At 53.6% G+C, this 25,094-nt stretch overlaps 1 protein-coding gene across 1 annotated transcript in view; it reads left to right on the plus strand.

Annotated features, from left to right (window-relative positions):
* PAX5 (paired box 5) overlaps positions 1-22,801 on the plus strand; it is a 135,282-nt gene extending 112,481 nt beyond the window's left edge. Inside the window, exons 9-10 of the mRNA XM_075079028.1 lie at positions 14,761-14,847; positions 22,622-22,801. Coding sequence (XP_074935129.1) covers positions 14,761-14,847; positions 22,622-22,698 — 164 coding nt within the window. The 3' untranslated portion in view covers positions 22,699-22,801. The remainder of the gene's footprint in view (positions 1-14,760; positions 14,848-22,621) is intronic.
* The last annotated feature ends 2,293 nt before the right edge of the window (positions 22,802-25,094 follow it).

Below are 25,094 nucleotides of genomic sequence, written 5' to 3' on the forward strand. Positions count from 1 at the left end.
AGAGGTACCAAGGGGGCACCTCCTGAGTGACAGTTTGGCTACCTTCAGTCAAATCAATCAGTCGCATCAGCCGGCAGTGGCGCGCGGCAGCGCCGGGGGGCCGCGGCGTGGGGGGAGATGCTTCCATCCAGACCTCCGTGCCGAAACCACCCCCTCCCCACCCCGGGACGGTGCTGGGGTGTGGGGCTCTGGCAGCCGAGCGATGTCACCCGTGGGACAGGGGAGTCCTCTGTTCAGATGGTGATTTTTCAAGTTAAGCCGCTGTTCACAGCAAAGAGTGTTGCTGTTGGGCGTGTTCAGTGCTGAGGGAGGGAAGCCAGCGTTTGTGGTCATTTCTTCTGGAGCCCTGCCTGGGGCTGCCGGAGTGGGGGTGGCCACAGAGCTCACGGAGCAGCGTTGCAGAGGGTGCTGCGCCGAGCAATGCAGTGCACAGCTGGCATCGGAGGGGTGCTGCCTGCGCACCGTGGCCACCTGGCACCCCTGAAGACGGGGAGGAGGGGGATGGAGGCACCCAGCTGATGACCCAGGGCCCCGTCCTGCGTGTCCAGGGAGGGACCGGGGACCCTTCCTGCTCCTGGCTCTGCGCAGCATGTGCTGAGGTACCCACAGGGAGACACTGGCAGCGGCTGAAAGCAGTGGCTGTTCCCTGTTGAGGTTTCATTCAGTGTTACGGGTCTGACGCGCTGCCCACCCTTAGGCAATACCGCTGATTATAAAAGCAACACCAAGAATTTAAAAAACCTTTTGTTGCAGTTGTTGGGTTTTTTTTATGTTACTAAACGTTTTTCTGTCCCCTGCAAGCCCCATCGTGCTGGCAGCTACAATGAACACGAGTCTCTGCCCCAAAATACCCGGAGCCAGAATTTTAAAGATGAGGTGCTTGTAGATGAAATGTGTTAAAAGCTTGCCCTCTGCTCATTAATTGCGTTAGCCCTGTATGACCTGGCATCGGGAACTGCCCAACGTCGGGCTGCTTGGCAGAGCTTGCCCTACGCAGGGTCTCTTTGCCACCACCGAGGCAGCTCCCAGGGTCTCCTCGGGGCACCAAGGACGTTCCCTCTGTGTGTGGAGCTGCAGGGTGCACCACCGTCCTCCTCCTCCCTCGGGAGGCCAGGGACAGCTTTGCAAAGGCTTTCCTAAGAGTTGGTTTCCTGGCCAGCTCTCAAAACCAGTGGCGACAGCAGCTCACCAGGCGATGCGCCCCTGATGTGCCGGCGCTGAGAGCTCTGTGTCCCTCTGGTACGTGGCATGCCGCAGGTGAGGCAAGCTGCTGCGTCCTCTGCCCCCACGGGTCCTCTCCTGTTCGCTCCGCTTTTGTCATTATTGACGTCTGTCTGGTGTGGAAACACAATAAGAAAAAGCTGACTGTTTTTAGGAAGCCATGAGGTCTAAATTAGTTCTGATTTTGGAAAGCTGTGGTTTGGATTAGAGGAGCAGAGCACTGACAAGCCCCTTCAGGTGCCTGATGTCCTGAGCCATGTGCAGGCGTTGCCTCTGACGTGGGAAAGCATGTCTGGAGCTGGCCCGGGCCGCCTTGTGCTTGCGGGGATGAACTCAACCCCGTGCTCGCGGTGAGGTTTTTCACACCAGGGCAACAGAAATGCTTTATCATTTCTGAGCATTCAGCTTTTTTTTACCTTTGTGCCTCCTTGTGCTGTGTCAGTACCCAGAGTTCAAAAAAAATCGGAGATTACAAAAGCATCGCGGTTACGAACAGCAAGTTGCCAGAGCGTTGAGCACTGGGGTGTGCCCAGCACCTCCCGCAGCTGCAGTGGTAGTTCGGGAGCCGGAGCAGCTCTGCGCCTCATCTGCTGGGTGCGTGCTGGAGCCAAACCCTGCTACCGGAACTGATCAAGCAGTTTCCTGACAAACTGCGAGCAAGCACCAAGATGCCTGAAGTAAGCGGAGTGGAAAGCACTTCATGGCCCGCTGTGTCCATGAGCAGCAGTGCGATGTAGCTGCTGCATTCCTGCCGCACCATGCCGCCCGCGGCGCCGCCCCGGAGGCAGCATTCGGTGGCGGTGACGGGAGAGCAGTCTGTGTTCCCATCACATCTGAGCTCTGCGGCCCAGCTGCCAAGAGCTTCGTTGTGCGGTGGCTGCTGGGGACGGTGCGGTTTCTGTTCTCGCGGGCGCTCGAGCCCAGCTGGCCCATCGGCCTCTCGCGTTGAGCACACTGCGGAAGCGGCTTCTCGTGCGTCAGCCCAAGCCTGGGTTTCTGCATATACTGAAAGATGTGTCTAGCTCTGGGTGACAGCCTGAGGGGTTCGGTGTCTGCTGGGCTTCGTGGTGTTAGGAACCGCTTTCTAAGCTGTCCTGCGATGAACTGGATCTCTTGCTCCCAGGATTTGTGTGGCCATGGGAACGCTGGAGACCAGGTCCTGCACCCAGGCACCCCCGGTTCCCCGCACCCTCCCCTTTGCGGCTGCAGGATGATCCATGCGGAGGCTTTGGGTGGGGGAGGTTTGCAGGCATTCTCTAGCAGAGTGTTATTTATTAATGCAGAATTTGTACTACTGGCTGGGCTTGTTTTCTCAGACTCTAGGCTTGATTTCTGTGTGATGACTGCTGGACGGAGTTTGCTTGCAGTTAGGACTGTTCGAACATAGAGCATCCACCCTGTAGGAAACTCCAGCACTCAGAGCTGATGTCTACAGCACAAATCGAAACTGAATATTTTAGGAATTAAGTATTCTCTTTCCAGGAGTCTCTGGACACATTGAGACTTTATCAAAGCAAGTGAAAATGCCAAGACATTAGGATAGATTGCAGTGCAATGCAACGCAATGTTATATGCTCAGTGCAAAAGAAACAAAATGGGGTAATGGAAAGAAAGCCAAATTAAATGAAAAATTTTAAGCAAAATGACATGCCTTTGTAACAATGAAGGAAGGCCCTCCAAGGACTGCCCCATTTCCACGGCAGAACTTTTCTCCGAAAACACATTTTGAAGTGGAGGCTGTGAAGCTGTAGGAAGCAGTGTCTGTGCTGGACGGCTGCTGTGAGTGCACCCGTGTCTGGCAGGGGAAAACCCCTACGCAGAGAGGTGCAGGTGGGAAGAGTCTGAGGCCACGGCCCCTGCATGCCCTGCTCACGCTGGCTGTGCCAGGAGAAGAGGGACAGCCCGGATGGGGAAGTGAGAACTCTTCAGAAAGGATACGTTTGCTTATTTCTAGCAGCAGATATGGCACTGGGGCACTTTGACTGCAAGTCAGTCATCTGTCACCTATGGCTGCAGTAGATTTCGGATCAGGCTGTTCACTGACTGCAGAATAAGCTAGGAAATTAAAATGTAACCCCCTTAATTCCTTCATAAAAAAGACTAAAAGCAGCACTCTAGCCCCAGCTGAACGTCTGTTTAGCAGCAAAGGCACTAAATCCTGTCCGTGTTGGGCAGCAGCAGCAAAGGCTGCTTTGCCACACAGATGCGTTGTCACAGAATGAGTAAGTTTCAAGCTTACACGGGTGCTTTGCTTACTTGGAGAGGTGTGCATGGACTCTGCAGTGGGATAAGCAGTGCCCAGGTCGGAGAAGGGCTACCTGCTGAGTCCGTTTGAGGTGCTGGGCACGGGGTGATGATGCTGCCCCGTCTTCTCTTCCTCCAGCCAGCCTCCTTCAGCACAAAGGAGCTGCCTCAGCCCAGGTGCACCAGCCATTGATCTTGCACATTTACTGAAGCCAGGAAATGTAACGCCAGCCCTCGGCGGGGAGCCTGGTCCCATGGGGGTGTGCCCTGGGCTGCTGGGATGCGTGGGGAACCATGGGCCCCCCGGGAGATGTGCCCCAGCAGCCACAGCGTCCTCAAGCATCAGCCCCTGTGTGTGGGGTGGGATCATCTGTCGTCCCTTCCCCGCCACGCCGTCTCTTCCTTGGCACAATTTTTGGCTGATTCAGCTGGATCAGGCCAGGCTCAGCAGCTGCAGACATTACTTGGAAATGGCTTTGGCTACAAAACGTTTGCCAGCAGAGCATCGGTCCTGCCAGAGGACTGAGCTGCCGTGCTCCCGGAGGTTGACCTGAGATCAGCTGACATGTTTTTTCTCTGCATTAAAAGGATGACTGTAACGTGGATGTGGTGTAAAACCAAACCAGTGCTGTGAAAATCAAGGGAGAAATTACCTGTCTTCTGTCACTCAGGCATTCATTTGCATTGTGTTTGGTGTCAGAAAGAAAAACTGACATCTCTGCTGGGGCCGTGTCTCTGTATTTCAGAGCTTGCACAAGCTCCCTGTGATGACAGAAAGAACCAGAGGGGGAAAGCAGACCCTGCTGATATGCTAAAGCCCCCGTCCAGAGGTGGCTGAAGCCTGGAGTCCAGCTGAAAACTTGGCCTTGCAGCCAGAAGGGCTGAGGTTTAGAGTGGCTCGGCTGGGAGCGCTCATCACGCAGGGGTTTTACAGGAGGACGAGACACTTTTCCATCCAGCCGAGGTGCTGCTGCCTCAGCAGAAAGGGGAGGACCTGGCTGTCACCTGGTGTAGCCGGAGCTGCTGGCCTGGTCCCAGCCGAGCTGTGGCCAAGCCCCGGCATGGTCTGACACAGTCACCGAGGGCGGAGGCACCAGCGGGACGCCTGGGGAGACACCGGTGTGGGAGGATGCTCCCTCACCCGTGCAGACGCTTTCCTGCCCTGGTCCCACCTGCGCTTGCAGGTAATTGAAGGCTGCTTCCATGTCAGCAGCACCATACCTTTATCAAGCTACCAAAGTGCTTAATTCCCAGACAATTTCCACACTGTAGCTATGTTGTTATGGCTTGCAACAGTGTACCTACTTCTGTTACTAGCTAAATTACTTGTGTAATTCCTGGAAGTAACTACACATCACATTATTGTTATGAAGGCTGAAATTATAAAGCAGGGCTAAAGTCAGGATTGAAGCATGGAGCGCAAGATTTCAGTCTGAATCAAATGCAACATTTCCATTACGTAGTTTGGAGAATTTCATCCCACAAGAAACTTCTTGGCACTTCTTACACCAATTTGGGGTGAAACCGTACGGTAAAGCTTGATATTTGCTGTGAGGTGGGTGTTTTCATCCTGCCTGCGCTAGCAGCCAGTCCCTCCGGAGCCAGGCAGGTGAACCGGCGCGAGCCCTCGTGTGCCGTCGGTCTGCGCGCGCACGCTCTGGGCGCGAGGGCAGGGCTCTGAGCCCCTCGCCTTGCCTGGGTGTGGGGTGAAACGCGGGCCAGGCCTGGGGGGAGCCGCGAGCTGGTCTGGGGTGAGCGGCGGCAGCAGCCGGCGCAGAGCGGCGCCTCCGTCCTGGCGCCGCGCCCGAGGCTCTGCACGTGGCGAGCTGGGCCTGGTATTGCCAGCAGCCTCGGTATTGCTGGGTCTGCCTGGGGTACCAGCAGGCTGTGTGCCGGTGGCTGGCAGAGAGGGTGGGTGAGGCAGCGGGGGGGAAGCGGGAGAGGGAAGGGGCAAATTCCTCATCGTCATTAACTGCAATGCCATCTTCTATGCAGATGAGTTGGGCAGTTGTCCTCCTGGTACCGGGAGATAAATCCTCTCCTAATGCAGTTCCAATATGGTTGCTCTGTGGCACCACCTACCTTTGTTGTATTAAAGTTAAATACCTTTGTGTACAAAAGTTTAAAGTGCATAGCTAAAACCTATGTGCTTGCAGTAATTGCAGATGTAAATCTTTTTGTCATCCTGCAAAGACTAGGTGAGGTATTTCATAAATATGTCAGAAGCAGCATTAAAATTTTATGGCAGGCAGCACGGGTCGAGAATAGTACAGTGACTTCACAGCAAGGTACGTCCACCTTAACCCACAACTCATTAGTCATTGATGGGATTTCTGTGCCTTGTAGCTTCTTGGAAATGAGGTAGTGTTACAAAAATCTGCATGTTACTGTTTTCTTAAAATATGACAACCTGCTCAGAAGCATTAGAAATAAAATTGTACGTCTTTGAGCAGGCGCTAGTTAATATAAAGATAAAATAAGGGGGAAATACTGTCCCATCTGTATGATCGTGAAATTATATACAACCTTCATTAGCAGTTAATGGGCAGTCTTGATGGGACGGGAACTTCAGGGAGATGTTGGCTGAATGTGACCAAGTGTCTTCCAGCCACAACTGCAATAAACTTCTCCCTGGCTGATGCGCAGGAAAAATTAGCCAGTGTATGGGCTAATTTCATTTTGAAATCAGACGTGTGAAAGTTTGGGTGATGGTTGCACCTGGGCCGTTCATTGAAGGGTTAATCAATAACTACAAGATGCTACAGGTATGAGTGGGATGGGTGAGGGTAAGTGCACTGGTGGAAGGGGCCATCTATGATAATAACGGATCCGTGGATCCGCTGGAGTCTTGCAATGGATTTACAAGCCTGTTTTTCCCTTGCTGGTGGATCTGTGTGCGGTACCCCACGTGCTAAAGGAGTGAAGCCCGTGCCCTGCTCGAAGGTGGATTTTGCCCCCAGCATCACTTCGGCCGCCCGGGCGGGTGGCTATGGTAGTGTCTGTCAGCAGCTGAGCGTGAAGGGAGTAGGAAGCATTCTGGGGTCCAGCCAGCAGGTTGTTCCTCCTGCTTTTAGGAGAGAAATGAGCTTTAAGGAGTAAAAAGTATTTCACTGTGTGTTCTGGTTGGTTCGAGGAGAGTGTTGTGGGTGTCCACCCATGGAAGCAGGGTGCTGCTTACGTTGCTGGCTGAATCTCCTGGCTGTTCTTTCAACGAGCAGCAACGAGCACTGTCTAACTGTATGGCTTCAAAGCACTAGCTGGGACCCTGTCGGTGACTGTGTGCTCATGGTCGGCCAGGCTCTTGCAGCGCATCCCAGCTCCAGGGGCTCTGCCTTGGCTACAGATGGATTAGATTTTTGACGTAGTTTTATTATATTGTGTTTAAAGAACACAGGTAGATGCTTACTGGGCTCAAAATTCACTGTCTTTTTTTTTTTTCCTTGAAAATCAAGAAGTTAAGGTTTTGTTCTGTATAAGGGAAGTTTTACTTGAAAATCATTTGTGTTCTTTTGCTGAAATCTGTCACTTTCTATTACATCTTAAAAAAAGAGAAAATATTAATTGCGTAGAAGGCATTTCCTCTTTTCCAGTTATTAATGCTTTATTCACTTCTTTCCTGTGGGAATAGGTAAATTGCTGGATACAATGCCAGGTAACCAAGGGTCCAGAGGCTGGGAGCAGCTTCCCATTTCGATGCAGAGTATCCCAGGTGTTTTGAAAAGCAGCTTTCTTTTTCCAAAGCTGCTCATTGAAGAGGTTTTCCAAAATGGGATTTTTCAGTCCCCTTGGAAAACGTTTCCTTTTCATCAGAGCTCCTTCCAACCACAAACCAAGCCATCTCCGGAGCTGTGCAGGCTCGGGGGGTGCGTGGTGCTGAGCCTCCTCCCGTCCTGCCGCGCCCTCCGTTGGCTGCCAGCGGGGCCGGGGCAGGCAAGGGGTCTGCGTGCCGGGAGGACACTGGGCTCTGGGCTGGAGCAGATCCCGCAGGGGGTCCTGCCAGCTCTCCGCGGCGCGGCCGCCGTCCCTGCAGGGAAAGCCGGAGGCGGGCAGCGGGCTCCCGCTGTGGGTATGTGTGATGGAAGCAGCAAGAGCGCGGTGCCTGGTCCGTGCCCACTGCCCTCGCCCTGCCAGCACAGGCAGGGTGTGAAGCCCAGCCGATGGGCAGGAGGGCATGCCCGGGGCCGCCTCTGCCTCGCTCTGCTGGCGTGGGAGCGCATCTCCTTGGGGCGCTGCGTCGTCGCCCGCAGGAGCCGGGCACGGGGACGGCATCAGCACCGGAGATGCGTGTACGGGCCCTGCACCCAGGCTGCCCTTCCCTTCCAGGGCAACCTCGCTGCAGCAGCCATCACCCTCACGTGTCGGGCCCGTGATTCCTCCTGGCGCAGTTTCTGATAATCCAGTCTCAAGAAAATTCCCCAGGCCTGTCCTTCAAAGACTGGCCTATGAATTCTGCTTGCTTGTCCTGGGATTTTTTGCTGGCTGTTGCCCTGGGTATTCTCACGGAGATAAATTGGGTAGAACGTGATGTGCTTTTGCTATATATAGTGTATTTTCCTGCTCAGCTTTTTCCCGTGGGAGCATTGTTTCTGAAATACACGTTCTGTTCCAGTAGGGCTGTATTTTGGTAATTTTTCCCTTTTCGAGCTTCTGGTTTTTGTAGTGCGTGGACTGCTCGGTCTAGAGCAGGCAGATTAACGGCCAGGTGTGCTGGGTCCGCAGAGCAGAAGGCAGAGTTACCAATGTCCTTCCTCCTGTGGGACTTCTGTGGACAGAGAAAAGGCGAGAGACCAGGAGAACTCTGGGCAGGTTTCTGGTGGTCAGGCTGTGGTGCGCCCTGGGTTTCCAGTCCCCCGGGTTAAACAGAGCTGATACTTACAGAGTAGAGCAGTGTAAATTGCAGATTGTCTTGTTTGCTAATTAATGTTAACATTGGAAGAAAGTCCAAGGTTCAATCAAAACAAAAATATGACAATAAAAATGGCTTTGGACTTTATTTCAAATATAGAGTTTGTTTCCAGTTGAAATTTTGGGACTTTTTTCTTTTTTAGCCGCACTGAACTCAATTTGAAAACAGAACAACTCTCTGAATTTAAAAGATTTGTTTGGAAAGAGTCTGACTTTTAAAAACAATTAAAATCCAAGGCTCTTATTAACTGAGGGATTTCGTCAAAACTGTCACAAATCCGCAAAACTATTTGGCGATGTGAAAATACTTTTTTTTTGTGTGAAAGCAAGTTTTAAATACAAGGTGTTTCCCAGCTCCCCCGTACAGGGAGAAGACTTCTAAGGGAGCAAGTTCTGTGAGTCATGGAGGCTGCAGCGTCCCCGGCGGGGCTGCAGACCTCGTCCTCTCTCGCCCCGAGCCACCGTTGCTGCGGCGAGGCAGATTCCCTTCACTGAGGGCAAAATACGCCGTTGTTCTCCACAGGACGTTTTCTTTCTTTTCTAAGGTGTCTCACAGCTGCTTGTCACTCTGACTCTGTGTGAGATGCTGCCCAGGAGCATGAAGCAACCTCTCGGGCGGTGTCGGCGTACGGGGAGAAGTGAGTTGCCCTGTGTCCTTTGGTTTGCGTCCACCTCCAGCGCAGGTGATGCCCAGCCCTGCTGCACGCCTGATTTTTGTGTAATAGATTTCCAGGCGGCGTTTGGATGGCCGTCATTTCACAGTGTTAGTCGGTGACGTGCAGGCTGCTTGAGTGCATCAGTGTGGCTCGGTGCAGTGTTTAGCCCGGCTCCCCATGCAGTCAAGCATATCTTAGCTACCAGGGTAATGATTTTTATTGGAATTCGCTGAGGAAATTTATGATCCATGTGATTACTTCCACAAAAGAAAATGATAGAAAACAAATAAAAGTCATGAGAATGTTAATTTTAAAAAGTTACAGTAAGGCTCTTTGCCACAAGGGGAAGGCAGAGACACCTGTAGCCCCTGCTGGGAGTTGGGGGTGGAGGGGGAGAGGGGTTTGTCTGCAGGGACCCAACTTAGGGGCAAGTACAGCGTATTATTTTTGAACTTATCCAGGACCCCAATGAGAAACAGGCAAGAGGTTGTGCTTCTTGGCAAGGACTCTGATTTTTGTCCCACAGCCTCCAGTTCTTGTCCCTTGTGCAGTTGCATTTATTGAAAACACTGTTTCTCCTGGTTTATTTTAATCTTCTGCCAAATGGAGGGCCTAAATAAAGCACCGCCCTAAACCTGGATGGCAAAAGGACTCGGCTAAGCAGGACTGGTGGAGGAAACCAGCGACTGGACGAGTCCGGCGGCGGGATGGGACGGCTGCGGTTGCTCTCCCCGCGGGGCGCGGCGGCTCCTGCCGGCGCTCGCCGGGAGCTGTGTAGCCTGGTGGTCACCGGGAGGGAGGCACATTGTACCACCTGCGTGTTGTATCGCTGCACATCGTGTTGCCTGCAGCTGTCGTACGGACACAGCCGCTCACCCCTGGGGTCCTGATGGCTTCTCCCTGTCCCAAGTGCGTACGCAAAAAACCTGGTATTCGAGAAGACGCAATGAGAAGTGTAAAAACGTGTCCACTTTCACGTAGCTGGCTCTGGTTGAGCTGGCTCTGGAGCTTCCAATTCACAGGGTCTTCCATGACTCCAGGGATCGGAGCAACATGTTGAACTTGGAAGTGACATATAAAACTTCTTTGCTGAGTGTTTGTTCAGATTTTGCATTTCACTCCAAAGGAACCAGCAGCTGGGTGACAAGCGTGTCCCATGCTTGACCAGGCTGCTGGTTTCTGCTGGTGTTAAGTGCCTCACAGTCCCAAGAAGAGTCTAAAGGGCACATCCGTTGCTGCTGTGCTGCCTAACGGGACTGCAGCCAGGTGCGCTGTGTGGTGAACGGCGGCAGTGCAGTGACAGCGGCCAGGCTTTGGAGCAGGGGCCCAGGGAAGATGTGAAACCTCCACCTTGGGAGATTTCCACACCTAGGCTGGACACGGCCTGTGCCAGAGCTGGTCCTGCTTTGAGCAGGGCTTTGGAGCAGATAACCCAGAAAGGCCCCATCCAACTTATATTACTCTGTGGTTACAGCATCCATGTTTAAGAAAACATCAGATGGCAAATAATTTGCATCCCCCTCCCACCTGCCAAGATCCAAAGCCAACTGGGATTGAGTCTGGGTCTGATCTGCCATGCAGCCATCCGTCCGACGGCGTCTGTTGTCCCTTCTGCCCGTCGGCCCCATCCTTCTGCCTTTTGGTGAGGGAGGGAGGTTTCCAGCACCCTCCTGCCCTGCCCTGAGTCCAGCACCGGTGCACAGAGGTGCCTGCGTCCTCCCCGGTGCCCTGCAGTACTCTAAAGCTACGGCAGTTTGAAAGACACCATGAAATCTCTTCCTTCATCTCTTGGTTCTTGAGATTTTTAAGCTCACGCTTTTCAGTTTTTCTGCACATCACAAAGGAAACTTGGGGGAAGCTTACCTTAGAACCAGACAGGTAAACATGAGCTGATAATCCCCAGAGAGGATGCTGCAGAACGGATAATGCTGCTCTGCCTGCAGCAGAGGGTCCATCCGCCACCTCCAGCGTCTCTTCGCAGCCGCCCCTGGGGCTCACCCCGTGGGCAAGGGGGCTGTGCCTCTGTCTCAGGCTGGAGCGCATCTCCTAGGGCTTGCTGCTGCCTGGTAGTGGCAGTGTCACTGGGAATCGTTCTTCCCTGCTCCCCTGCAGCTCTGCCTCTGGGGGTGACCCCTTTTGGTCTACAGCCGCATGGAGCACCGTGGCAGTGTGGAGCCAGGTCTGCAGCGAGAGGTGGGCTAACTCTGGCAGAAGCCCTTGCTTTGGGGTCTTTGTGTCTCAGCAATGCCAGAACTGCTAAGGAGGGGACTTCCCGTTTCACCCGTTCCTCGTGGCGTGGGCAGGCACCGTGCACGTGTGTGCGAGACGCCGCACATGTGCGAGTCCCCGGGCAGCTGATTTGTTGTGTTTTTGAATGGGGCGAGGGCTGGCAGCTAAGCAGCGCTGTCAGGAGGTGTAGCTGATGGACCTTGGAATAGCCGGTGGAAACCACGAGGCATTCATGCAGCGTTCATTCATGTAGCTTAGTTTCACTTATGGCCGTACCATTTGTCCGCCCAAGTGCTGCGATGGTAGTAACAGGGCTTGAGACTTTCTCCCCCACTTCGCCTTTTCCCCTCCCCTCTCTTGTATTTCTTTTCTCTCATTTTCCTCCTTGCCCCCCTCCTCTCTCTCTCTTTTTCCCTGCAAGGCTGATGGATATGCAGAGTATGTTAAGAAGCAAGCAATACTGTCACCGAGCTGATGGTGCTCAGTGACTCCTCAAGCTCCTGGCTGGTCTGTACTGCAGGAGCTTGACACCCTGACCACTGAGGCATAAAAAACAGAGAATTGGAAGCCTCAGCCTGACAGGCACCGGAGCATCCCCCAGAGAGGGTCCACGATGTGTGTCTGTGTGTGAGTGTGGGGAGGAGGGCAGTGGGGATGGTGGGGGAGGAGAGCAAGGCAGGAGAGGCTGAAACAATGAGATGTCAGCCCATTCCCACCCGCAGCCCTGCCGCAGCGCTGATGCGCGTTCAGAAAGTGCTGCTGCCTGCTCAGCAGCATGCGCGGCGCTGGCGCGGGACGGACTGGGTCTGTGCAGCCTTGGGAGGATGGGAGAGGGGAGCAGCAGCTGCGAGGGGGATGGAGAGCGGTGGGAAGGCTGAAAATGAGGGGTTGTCCTGTCCCCAGGTGGGTATGTGTGCCCTCCCTGGGGCACAGCTCTCAGAGGGCGGCGGCGGCCCACTACGAGCTTCGCTCGAAGCCTGGGGCGCTGCCAGTGCACAGAGGAGCTGGCCAGGCTCCTCTGCACACCCTGTGCAAACAGCCCACAGTACGGATCGGGGTCTGTCCTGCGGTCCTGTCTGCCCCATCCCTCTGTCCGTGCACCGCGTAGCTCCAGGGGACAATGTGGCAGTGAGACTTGCTCCCATTGGGTTTTGCCTGTCTTGTTGTTCAGGTACCGCAGTTGTTCTGTGCATCCAAAACAGGCCTAAATCTCTATATTTCTCGCTGCCCTGTGGAAAGGAACTGATGAAACTGTTGGGACAGGCGCCGTGCGAGACCCTCCCCGAAGAAGAGGCGCCCACAGGATGAAGGGATTTTTGTGCAGCACATGCTGGAAGCAGGGCCTGGCCATGAGCCTTCGAGGACCGGGAAGGACCGTGTCACTCACCCGTGACGTTACCAGCCAGTTTGCTGCCCATGTGCTTTGCAGGCTTGGGCAAACACCAGTAGGGCAGAGCCAGGTCTGAGACTTGCTGGAAGCTGAGGGGATTTGGGAACGGGGGATGAGCTGACGGCTTCCGGTGCGGCAGTAGGGAGGCAGAAGAAGGGACCAGAGAGGAGCTCCTGTGTCCTGCCGGAGGCAGCTTGCTCCCTGGCTAACAGAAGTTTATGGGAACGCCTTTGCCAGTGGCCCTCGTATGTCGGGTGGCCCCTGACATCTCTTCTGGCTTCATCATCATCACTGTGCCTCACTCTTCTGGATTGAGCACTGTGGCGGAGGCGACCTTCAGGTCCTGAAGTTATCTGTCATCCATGACAGGGAGCAGAGAGGAAATGTAGGTACGATGTACTTCAGCAGGAAGACAGGCTTGGAAACAGCTCCATTTTCCATGGCTCATGGTGAATTCATGCCATTCCCTAGAAGCACTAAGGAAAACCCACGCTGAGCTTGTGCAGAAATGTGTTCAAAGGAGCAAGGCGCGCTGAGCGTGGAAGTGCTTGCTGCCGCCGCCGTCAGACCTCATGTCATTGTCCTGACGCCGGGTCAGCGGGGAGGGAGCAGGTCAAGGCTGGTGGGTGCAGTCCTGTGGGTCCAGAGGGCTGCGGGGAACGGAGGAGGGTCGTTAACGAGACCCCCTGGAGCAAACCGGGGATGAGTGGCTCTTGCCGTCAGCCTGTTCAGCGTGTGTGCTGGTGTCCTAGGCCAAGAGGTGGCTTGTGCTTATTGAAGCAGCATCACGTGGGGACCAAGCTACCCTGGACCCGACCCTAAATTTTGTCACCAACCTGCATTATTTCTATACTGGCAGAAAATACCTTTGCAGGTGGGTGCAGCGGCTGCCAGGACTGCACAGCGGGCGCCTTCGCAGGGGAGGGCTGCCCCCGACAGCCAGTGCAGCAGCGTTGCGACGCCTCGACCCGTGCATTGTCCCCTCTCCCCTGGGGCCAGTGGGTCAACAGCTCACCAAAACCTGAATGAGGGGGCCACTCGTGGGCCTGGGGGCCTGGCGGTCGTCCCCCAGGCAGATCTGTGGGTCGTGAGCCCAGGGTGCTGGAGACGTGGCGGCAGGGGGTCTGCCACTTGGCAGCCCCCGGGTTTGGGGTGGGGGCTATGCCAGCGCTGAGGAGCAGAAGGGGTGAAGGTCACAGCAAGCATCTTCTGCTGCATCCCAGCAGCTCCTCTTGTCCTCTTGCTGTAGGAAACCTACTTTCTCCTACCCTGCTGCGTTGTGCATGCATATATTTGTGTACAAGAGAGGGGAAAGGAGAGGAGGAGAGCAGGAAACTGTCATTTGTGGAAGATTTCCTAATAAATCAGCAGCAGTGCGGGTATTTGCATGGTGGTGGAGCCGGGTGCCCTGCCCAGGGTCGGAGCCCCATGGTGCAAGGCTCTGTCCTGAAGAGCTTGCAGCTGAAGTATGAAACAGGAGGTGACATGTGAAGAGAACAAACAGATGGGGAGACTGGGAGCTGATGAGGAGATAAATTGCAATAACTCTTTGAGCCTTTTCTGTGCCTTTGTCTGGAGGGTTTCAAAGCCATCTGAAGTGGATGCAAGCATCCCTCTCCTAGGGTTGCAGTGATGGACGGACATCTGGGACCAAGACCATGTTGTCCTGGAGAGCCTGGAAGGGTACCGGGTATCCAGAAGATGAGCTGGTTCATCTCCTGCCAGCAGAGAGCCTGTCTGAGCAGGCCTTTCCTCCTGTTGTGTTCCTTGCCCTGAGTGCTGTTGGGCTGTGGAGGCACGGACCAGCCCTGTTGGTGTGTCCCAGACTCCTCTCCATCCCTCCTCACTGCCTCGCTCCTGCAGCACAGGCTGCCCAAGAAAATCCCATCAGCTCACCAGCCCTGGGCTGCAGTGCAAAACGGACACGTAAAAGACGGCTGCACCCATTTATTTAATAATTTGCCCACCCATATTGACCTTCCTCAAAGAGGGTGGACAGCAGTGCTTTTACTAAGGCCATCGCTGGAGCATAGCATGCGCTGCATAGCTCCTTTCCCCATAACAGTAACTGTAGTCTCAAATAAAATGATCTTTTGTTTTGTCTTTTTAACTTAGGGAGCGAGTTTTCCGGGAGCCCGTACAGCCACCCACAATATTCAACGTACAATGACTCCTGGAGGTTTCCCAACCCTGGACTCCTGGGTAAGTTGCTGTTCCAGCCCTGGGGGCCTTGGTGCAAGTTGTGCCCTGTCTGCAACCCGTCGGCGATCACCCAGCCCCAGGGAGGCTGGAGATGCATCCTGGCGCGGCCCTGGGTCTCTGTGCTCGGCCCCTGGGTGGGACTACAGGTCTCCATCGGGGTGCACAAATGCTCTTGGTTCCCTTCTCCAGTGAGAAACCCCGTGTTCAAACCTCTTGATTTCCCCTTTCTGCCGCCAGAAATCCTTCCATAGACAGAACATGTTGCCAGAAGGCAGGATCCCCAGTTTTTCTGAGGATGAGAAATCCTGGTGGGACAAAACTCGGGGCGCTTTGTCAGGAGCGCCTGCTTCAGGGAGGCTCTAGGTTGCTTGCAGCCAAATGTGAGCCCCGTCGCTTCCCACGCTGTTGTTTCTTGCTTCTTCAAGCACTTTGCATTTCTCCCCGACCTCGCGTTGCGTTTGCTCCCCAGTCGTGCGTTTGCCTGATCTGCCCCCCCGTGAGGGGCGGCTGTGCCAGCGCAGCCTCGCTGATGCCGGCACGGTCCCCACCAGCGGCGGGGGGCAGGAGCCCTGTGGCTCATGCAGGATCATGGCCCTCATGTGAAGGATAAACATAATCCATTTTACACCACTGTCAAAAGCTGGCCCACTTTGACCTTATATACATGTAGCATGCAGTAATTAGAATTTTTCCCTGCATAATTTGCATGGATGAGGTAAGTAAAATACCAATTAATTGTCATCTCTCAACACAGGAGTAGCATGCCTTAGAGATTTCCAGATTTATGGATGACAGGGCTGTTATATGTGACCTCCAGCAGAGAAATAATTTTGAATTTTTGTCATACTTTTTTCATCCAGTTTCTTTGTTTTAAGTAATTGAGTCCCCATGTAATTGAGCCACCCAGGCTGTATTCATCATGGTTCTTGTCCTTAAACAAATCCTCGGGGAGCAATAGACAGCCTCTGCCTCCCATGCCATGGTGCTGGTATAATGCTGCTATTTGCCGTGCCACATTTAAGGGTTTGTTAGCGCTTCCATCATAAATCAGCGGACAGATCTTCAGCTAATATGGATGGGCATAGCTGCACAAAGCCAGGGGAGTCCCTGCGTCTAAACACGCCGTTTCCATGGCCGCAGCCGGCAGCGCCTGCAGGATTTTGGCTTGGCCGTGTGGGTAGGATGCTTTAGCCGGGGGGGAAAAGCGCACGCCACGCTTTCTTAATTTCTAATTTTCCAACTCCTTTGGAAGCTGGTTTAGCAAAGCTCTGCTGCATGGACAGGCCCGGGAAGCCGGGTTTTGGGTGGCTTTTTAAAATTTTGCTTGCAAACTGGTAAAGAAACTGGCAGGATATTAAAAATAAATGAAAACCCACCCTCAAGCCTGCTCTCCCTCATAGAGGGAGGGCTTTTGGGGAGGCTCCTGGGCTGCACGCCGTGCTCCCGCCTGCGGCTGCGCACCTCCATGGGGGAGGACACGCGCAGCGGAGCCGCACCGGAGCCATCCAGAGCCACCCCAGGGCTCCACGCTGCCCGCGGGGGTGGGCAGTGGCCCTTTGACTCCAGCAGCAGCGTGTTGTGCCCATGACCTGCTCGGCTCCTCGTTTGGCATGGCGGGCTCATATAAACTCTTGAGCTGGCCAGGGAGCAGGGCAGGGTACGTCCCTGCGGTGCTCCGAGGCCGGTGGAGATGGGCAGGTCTGGGTCAGGAGAAGGCTTTAAAACAGAGGCTTGTCAGGAGCCAGCCGCTCTCTGCCGGGACACCTTTTACCTGTGCCATTCCCTTTTTTTTCTCTGTCCGTCCTCTTTTTTCTTGTGTCCTTTTTTGGATGATACATTTTTTGGGGCAAATTCCATCTCACCTTCGACTGTGCGGGAGGCGTGCTGTACGCACAGCGCTGAAGCAGAGGCGTGCTCCCCACAGCAAGGCTCGCATCTCAGGCTGGCACGGATTTCTACAGCAGTATTTACTCAGCAGCATGCTGTGAACATGTGCTTATATGAGGCAAGGGTGAAAAGATTTGGATGCTACCATTTTCCTTCAGAAACTGCAGCTGTATTGGAATTTAAATGTTCCACAGTATAATGACAACAGTGCTGGCATGTTTTTGCTGGCAAGAGTTGTTAATCTGTATGATCTCAGACTCCTTGTTTTTATCCTCTTCGAAATACTTTTTTGGATATTTTCGAAATCTTCTGTTTCAGTGAACACAGTCACAGTCACAGATAACGGTGTATTGCATTGCATGTGCAATGACACATTGATTTGGGGTTACAAGACTGGAAGTTTTATTGCATCAAAAAGATGAAATGGGAGTTTTTGTTCTGCAGCAAGTCCTAAGGATGAACTTACTGTTCAGTTCAGGCTGGTCACAAAGCTGGGAGTGCTGGAGTTCCCTTGCCTGACCACTGGTAGTGATAAAATACCTGTTCCGCTCTGTCCCTGTCAATGCTGCAGGAACTGCTGAGCTGGTTGAGAGCAGGTGTAGCCTGTGACTCCCTGCTCTGCTGAAATGCCCCGTGGGCACCATGCGAGGGCTGGGCAGTGGGGTCTCGGTGGGCTGAACCTTGGGATTCCCTTTCATTTCCAGCCTTTCGTTACCAGAAATGCACCAAAAGCAAAACAGTGGTCGGTTTGGAAAGGCACTTAGAGAAGTCAAGACCATGCCACACAGGGCACTTCCATGGCCCGTGACCCAGCACCTAGGAGGGGAAGCCCAGCCCGCTTGCCCGTGCCAGCGCGGTGCTGGAGGGGGAGGCCGCTGAGCTGGCGCTCCAAGTAGACGCTGCAAGCTCCGGGTACAGCCGTAGGACCCGAGTGGGGATGGCCTCCCTGTCTGGCTGTAGGCTGTGGGTTGGACACATTTCTTGTGCCCCGCAGAGATCCCGTTTACCCACAGCTCAGCCTTTAACCGTGGGAGCCTGATCTTGCACTCCCTTCGTGGCCAAGGTGTCTGCTAACCCCACTGGTAATTCAGGGCAAATAGGAATTCTGTGGCAGAGCCTTAAAATCCTGCTCCAAGTCTCCTTGCACACCCAGAGGCTCTGTGTGATGAGCCTGAGCACCCGCAGTGGAGAGGAGGTTAATTTAAACTATATCCAGGATGCTTCCACTCTTCTCAGGAGTATACGTGAGTGCATTTAGTAATTCTCTCCTGAGAGCAAGCTCTGGCAGTATCAGCCTCAAAGCAGAAACCTTGACAAAATTAATCAGGACTGGTACATGGACTGACACAGTTTGTTTTATTAAGTCCCGCTCCCTTCACCGAGATGAAAGTGTAATACTGTAAGCACTTAACAGCGCCTATGTTCAATTAATTCCCTGTGCTGGCAAGGAAGAATTGCACCGCAGCAATCACACCAGCCTGAGACCTGTGAAAGAGGAGCTAAAAGGGGAGATGCTGTGATTTGTAAGTGGCAGGAAGAAAGAATACTTGGGTTGAAAAATTATTTTTGTGGGGGAATAAAGAGAATAAGAATAGAGAGAGCTGAGAGTGGTGAAGACTGTAGTGGTTAGTCCCCAGTTTTTGTCCCGTGAGTATGGAGCAGCGGGGAGGAGCATGAGCCAGTGGCTGCCCGGGAAGGCAGGGCGATGCTTTTGGTATCCAGGTGGTGGGGAGCAGCTCTCTGGCCCCAGCAGAACCCCGACTGCTTCCCATCGCCCCTGTGTTTGCTCTGCCCTTGCTCTGGTGCTGCCTGCTCCTCTGCACCAGGCAGCCCACTGATGTCTGCCCCAGCTGGTGTGGGAACTGGTGCAAATGGGTGACCACTGTGCTCCCTCCTTGCCGGGGCAGTCCCAAATGCCGTGCCCCATAGCTCCTGTGGAAGCGGAGATGACCAAGCTGCAGTCCTCCAGGGCAGCCCACCGAAGCATGAGAGGAAGAAGTCTGTTCCCTGCTGCAGCTCTGCAGCATCTTCCTGCTCTCCCATCCCGTCATCAGCCCCAGCAGCACCCGCGCCCTGCTCTGCAGCAGGGGCACGGCAGCCTTTGCTGCATGGAATGGCTCGGTCCTGCCTGGACCATGGCCACAGAGAGGACAGAGCCCGAGTTCCAGCGGGATGTGCTGGGAAGAGGACGCAAACCTTTGGTGCTCGTGTGGCATGTGGCTCAGCGGCTCTAGCAGGTGTCCCCAGCTCAAAGCCAGAGGAGGAGGTGGAGAAAGAGGCATCTTTTTTCTTTTTTTTTTTTTTAATCCCCACTGTGCGGTGAATGACTTGGAAGTGCTACAGTACAGGATGCACACGGAGGCTCCTGTGCTCCTGGCGCTCAGTCCGTCGCTGTCAGCATGTTCTGGCACACGTGCCGGCGCAGAGGCAGCTCAACAGGCGCGTGCTAAGGGCGAGTACTGCAACACAGTCTAATGAAGAAAAACGATTCAATTTCTTGCTGGCTTGTTGCAATAACTTCTCTACCATTTTTGCTCGTCGCATTTGCCTTGGTGCTGCTAGTGGCGGGTTTCGTTCGCCGCGGTCCCTGCGCGCCGCCGGGAGGGCTTGCCTGCACCGTCGCAGCGCTGCGGCTGACGGCGCTGGCACGGCGCCGTGCGAGGGCAGGGCTTGGAGTCGGTCAATTAGGATTAGGTTCAGTTCTTCTGTGGGTTTCTGTGGAAAGATTAGAGAACAAGTAGGCGCCAGAAATGACTGTGTCAAGAAATAAATTGATGGCAGTATGAGTTAGAAAGGAAAAATGACAGAAGGACGGACAAGTCTGTTCTGTATGGGGGCATGGTGACAGGGAGGAAGAGTGAATGCTTTGTGATGTGATGTTTTCATTTTTCAGTTTAAATACAAGCTTTTTTGATTTTGCTGCTGAAAGGTGAACTGGAAAAATCAAACTCATGAGAAGCGTAAGGCCTTTGGAAAGCGTGAGAGAAATGTTGGGCTTTGGTGGCTGCACTGGGTCAGAACAGCAGTGGAGGGGGGTGGCAGGGGAAGCGAAGGCCCTGGCACCAAAAAGAGCCCCTTTACCCCAAAACCTCAGGAGTGCTTCATCTGGCTGCGGTGGGACTCATGTATCGCTCCGTGGGTCAGGATTAATTTGGTGCCTCTGTATCCTTTCCCTGGACTTCCCACCCCTCTGCCTGAGCTGAGCTGCTGTGGCTGGGCGCTGGTGCCAGCGGCAGCCAGGACCTGGGTCTCCGCCGGCCGTCATGGCTGGGAGCTGGGCATCACCACGCCCTGCTCCCCATCAACCTCCTGGTGCTACAGTGGGTGAGGACGGCAGATCCACCCAACCCCTCACAGGCCTGCGAGGTTTCTTACCCCAAGGTGCTGCCTGCCCCGCCGTGGGAGATGATACCCAAGGACGCCTGGGCAGCAGGAGTGGCCGTGAGGGGACACGGACTGACAAATCCGCATTCCCAAGAGTGCGTCCCTGTGTTCACTGGCTACAGAGAACATCCCCAGAACCCCAGCTAGACTGGGCATGCACATTTCAAAGTCTGGTAAGCTGTTCAGTTTGCCTTTGCTCATTCAAGGTTGCCTCATGAGGCCAAGGAAGGCTTCGATGTTTTTGAGTGTTCCATGAGTTTTGCTGGGATACACGATACACAGCAGTTTATTTTAGGCCACCCCTGAGAACCGTGTCGCTGACCTTGTGAAGCTTTCCAGCATTCTGCTCCACAAAATATTGTTCCTGAGGTTGGGGCTTGTTAACCTGATGTTCACCCAGCCCAGGACAGCAGTAGTGGTGCCCTCAGCATACAACACAAGGCTGTCACCTCTGCACTTGTGCAAGTCTAAAAGGGATGATGACCCTCTGAAGGGATCTGCTTTGCCTCCATTGATTATGGCTTAAAATACTAACCTTCTAGTTAGTAAACCTAGGTGAGACGGGCTCTTGCCTAAAAGTTCTGCAAACCTTTTTGTCGGTGCTTAGCCTGGCCAGTGATTTCAGGGACTGTCTTGAATTACTCTTGTGTATGGTAAGAGTACCCCTCTAGACCGCTGGTACCACAGTTCTGAAGCTTGGTTCACCTCTTTAAACCAAACCCATTGCAGTGGGTTTGCACACTACTTAAGTTGGGATGTCTGGGGCAGTGCAGGTGGCGCTGAGGGCAACACAGACCCCCTCAGTGTACAAGCTCCCGTGCTGCTGCAGCACTGACTGATGCAGAAGTCACACTCCTGTGGCCAAACCCCATCGTTTCTAACCCATGAGGGTTGCAGAAGCAGAGTGTCACGTGCTTTGGGAGGGCTCTGATCATCACCTTCTCCATGGCTGTGCCAAGCAGCACATTGCACGTACTGTGCAATAGCAGATGTTGGCTGACCTCTGGTTTCCGCTTGCTTGTGCTCCCTTGGAAGTCAGCAGCAGGAGGCTGGCGAAGAAGCCTGGGCTGATTTCCTGACATGGCGCTCACGACAAACACAGCCTGGAAGAAAGAGGTGGGCTTGCCTGTGAGATGGATCCACAGCAGCAAGGTGGGGTGGAGGAGCCCGTTCTTGCAGGACATGGTTCAGCTGGTGGGGCTGTCTCCTTGGGGTGTCTTCCTGGGTGGCACAGCTTATTTCACCAGCTTTGGAAACCACTCCAGGCAGCTCACCAGGGCTGGTTTGGCAACAAAGGTGGAGAAAGCCCTGCATGTTGTAATCATACCACTGTCTTGAGCCGACGTTTAACAGTAAATGTCTGTGGGCTTCCTCTTGGAGGGCTTGCTCTGTGCTCCAGCTTCTCAGCCAGCATCCCTTCAGTAGTCACACAAGTTGTTCTGAAAAGCAAAGCCTTCAGCTGGAGGCTGTGTAAGAGGAGTGGAGGCCAGGAGGTTCTCCAGCCTTGCAGATGGAGGCTCCTTGGCTCAGCGCTCGGGGGAGAGCTAGCGACCAGCGGCACGGGGCATGCCATCTGGGATCTTCTTGGTTGGAGGCAAATCATAGCCGGTATTTTTCGGGCCTTGTCTTGGTAGATGAGTGCCTGGGCATTCATCAGTCTGCAAAGCCTGAAGCCTGGCCTACATAGTTCATTCAGATGTGCAATGCGTGTACTCGATGAGAAAAACAGAGCATAAATTTGATCAGTTTGAGGTTTAAGCGTCCATTTCAAAAGCTGTGATATGGAGTGTCAGGTACTTCACTGGATGAGGCATCATTCTCTGGAGGTAGTTGTAAACCACTTTCTGAGTTCAAATTTGTTACTGAGTGAAAGTCACCAGTATTTCCTGACAACAGTGCCTCCCTTCAACAAATACCCTGGACGCTGAAGGACTTCCCCTGGCCTGGCAGAGGCCAGCACAGCGTCATGGTCCCAAAGCAGATCTGGTAGTACAAACCTGGCATTTCTTTCTGGGGCTCCAAGGACACTGCCAGAGCTAAGCAGGCTCACACGGGTCAGGTGTTATTCCCTGAAAGAGTAGTTTGAGGAAAGGGGGAACTGCTGCTGAGCCCAGTGAAATATGTTGAATGCTTCGGGGTTCAACCTTCTCCTTCCAAAGGAGGGGAGGAATAAATCAGAGGAGTCAGGGTGTTTTAATATGTTGGGGCTGGAACATTTTGACCTCCCATTCTGAAAAGTAATTCACTTTTTTTGGGAAATAAATGAAACAAGTGTTTTGAGCGGAGGGAGTGAACCGGGTGCCCTACAGCCAACAGAAATGCAAAGCAAGGATAGCACCATTCTCATGCAAAATACATGAATGCAATTTTTATTCTAATTACCTGGCCTTTATTGCTGAGAGTCTGAGCTGGGGCTGCAGAGCTCTCTGCTGCCTGTGTCGGCACGCTGCAAGCTGGCACCCTTCCACCTTTGTCTTCCTCATGGCCGTCTCTTCTCCTGCAGGTTCCCCGTACTACTACAGCGCTGCAGCCCGCGGGGCAGCCCCGCCAGCAGCTGCCGCTGCCTACGACCGCCACTGACGCTGGAGCCCGAGGCGCCGGCACCGACGGCATGCACCGCCTGGGACACCTTGCTGCCACCCCGCCAGCCGTGCTGCAGGGGAAGGAGAAAGTACCCAGTAGGAACATGCTAATCGAAATTTTGCCCTTTAAACTTGGAGAACTGATGATTGTTGTGTTCTTAAAGCCGGTCGTGTTGACTGGGTCTCAAATCAAACAAAGAAACAGGAGGAAGCGGTTCTCCTGATGCTCTGTGTGATCGAAAGCTCGCGGTAGCTCCATGTCTTTTGCAGCCGGCTGGCTACTGCTTTAACTGCCTGTGGGTGCCACGGCTGTATCTGGGGATAAGGAAGAGAAGTGAGCAGCCCCCCTTGGGGCAGCTTCCTCTTGCTGCACACTGAAACAGGCTGTGAGACTCAAGGCAATTTTCTTTTTGGTTTTTTTTTTTTCCTTTCTCTTTTTTTTTTTTTTTTTTTTTGGTGGCAAAGAAAAGAATCAGTCTGCTCAATTTTACACAAGCACCACTGTAAATACTTGCTTGTTTGTATTCCTATAAGAGTGGCTTAAGCATAAGCAGCAACATTGTACAAATATGAACTCAAAACGCATCTGAAAATGTGTTTTGAAACTGGTGCACTGATTCAAAGAATTCCGTAAGCTTTAAGCAACTTTGAACCAGGTTAACACTCATTGTGGCTATATTTCAGGCTGATGTTATTTCTGCATAGAGCATCCTGCCTGACAGTTGTGTGTGGTCATGCTATACGCTGGCATCAAACACATGGGCAACTGAAGACATGGGCAGTTTTGTGACATTTTACTGCTTAATATTCATTTATGTTCATTTATCATTGTAATGAGCGTGGAAACAAATTCTCTGGTTTCAAGTTAAGCCACGTCCAAGAAGGAATTCCTAAATAATAGTTGACACCTTATGTACATCTAAATAGGTTGTGTGCTAAAACCCAATTATGAACACCCTGAAAGGAAGGGGGAAAAATACCATGGTAATAGTTTTTGTTAAACGGACCCACTGAGTGGGGTGTACCGAGCACGGGGCGGGGCCCACGCACTTTCTGAGGCATATGAAGGGGAAGGTGCTCGTTTTGGGGGTCCGTGCGTGTCAGTGAAGGCTTTTCAAACTCACAGAATCACAGAATCACAGAATGGTAGGGGTTGGAAGGGACGTCTGGAGATCATCTTGTCCAACCCCCATTCAAGGCGCTGTAGTACAGGCATGCGCCAGGGGGATTTTGCCCCTTAATTCCACTTTTCTTCCTTCCCCCTCGAAGAGGGAGCACTAATAGTGACACATCCTTCGATGTGCAGCCTCCTGGGGCTAATGAAGAGAGGCGAGCGGCTACGAACGACCAGCTAAGCAGCTACTCCAATCACTGCCTCTTCATGGAAGCCAGGAAAACTGCTGAGTTCCCCCTGCAGCCTCCCCCTGCCCCAGGCTAAGGGGCAGCCAACCTCAGTCGTGCACTGATGACAGGCATGATCCTGTCCCCTCCTGCTGAGGGCAGTGGAGAAGCTCCCTGACCCTGGTGAGATGAAGATCTGGCCGTAGCCTCCTTACCCCCAACCCAACCATCCTCATCTGCCCAGAGCAGCACGGGTGCTGCAGAGGGGTCCTGTTGGCACTTGCCTCTGTATGTCCCAAGCATGAAGAAGGGTTGTTGGTGCTGAACCTGAGATGCATTCCTGTGGATGAACAATCAAGTACAAATACTTGCTTCCAGCTGGATGAGCTTTTCTCTGAAATGGCAGCTCCTGGGTTAACAGTCCTCCCTCTCCTCCCCCACTCCCTGCCTCATCGCCTGCGCTGTGTGCCCGGTGTCCTTTGTGGCCACTGTCCCGTTGAGAAGCTCCCTGTCCAACTCCAGTGGCACCTTCTCACGCTATGGAAACAGCCATCACTTCCAGGTTTATGGGGCGGATGTGTTCAGATCCTCAGAAGCCGTGAAGGCACCCGAGTCCCATTGGCCTAAAGACGTTTCAGTGAGATGTTCACAGAGCCCTTCAGGGGTCTTGGCTGCAGCCCTTCAAACTGGGTCTCTCACCCAGAAGCAAGTTTTGTGACAAACTTACCCGTGACAAAACTCCTGCTTTTCATCTTTCAGCAGTTAATAGCTGATACGCACCCGTTTTTAACTGAAGACAAATATCAGCATGGACAATTTACAGGGAACCTTCTGAAGCATTACTTTGGTGTCGCCCCTTTCTGAGCACCTCGTGATCGCTTGCGCCCTGGCGACAAAGCTGCGGAGGGCGTTCCCGTCCCTGGATGCTGGTTGTGTGGGGACTCTTCGTGCCTGCCCTGGGCCAAGGCGTGCGCGTTGTCTGCACCCTGAGCACGCACGCCTCCTCTGTGAGCTCGGGAAGGGATGAGGCCCTCTGGTGCCTTGGCTGAAGAG

The sequence above is a fragment of the Phalacrocorax aristotelis genome, chromosome Z (assembly GCF_949628215.1).
Source record: "Phalacrocorax aristotelis chromosome Z, bGulAri2.1, whole genome shotgun sequence".
Lineage (NCBI taxonomy): Eukaryota > Metazoa > Chordata > Aves > Suliformes > Phalacrocoracidae > Phalacrocorax > Phalacrocorax aristotelis.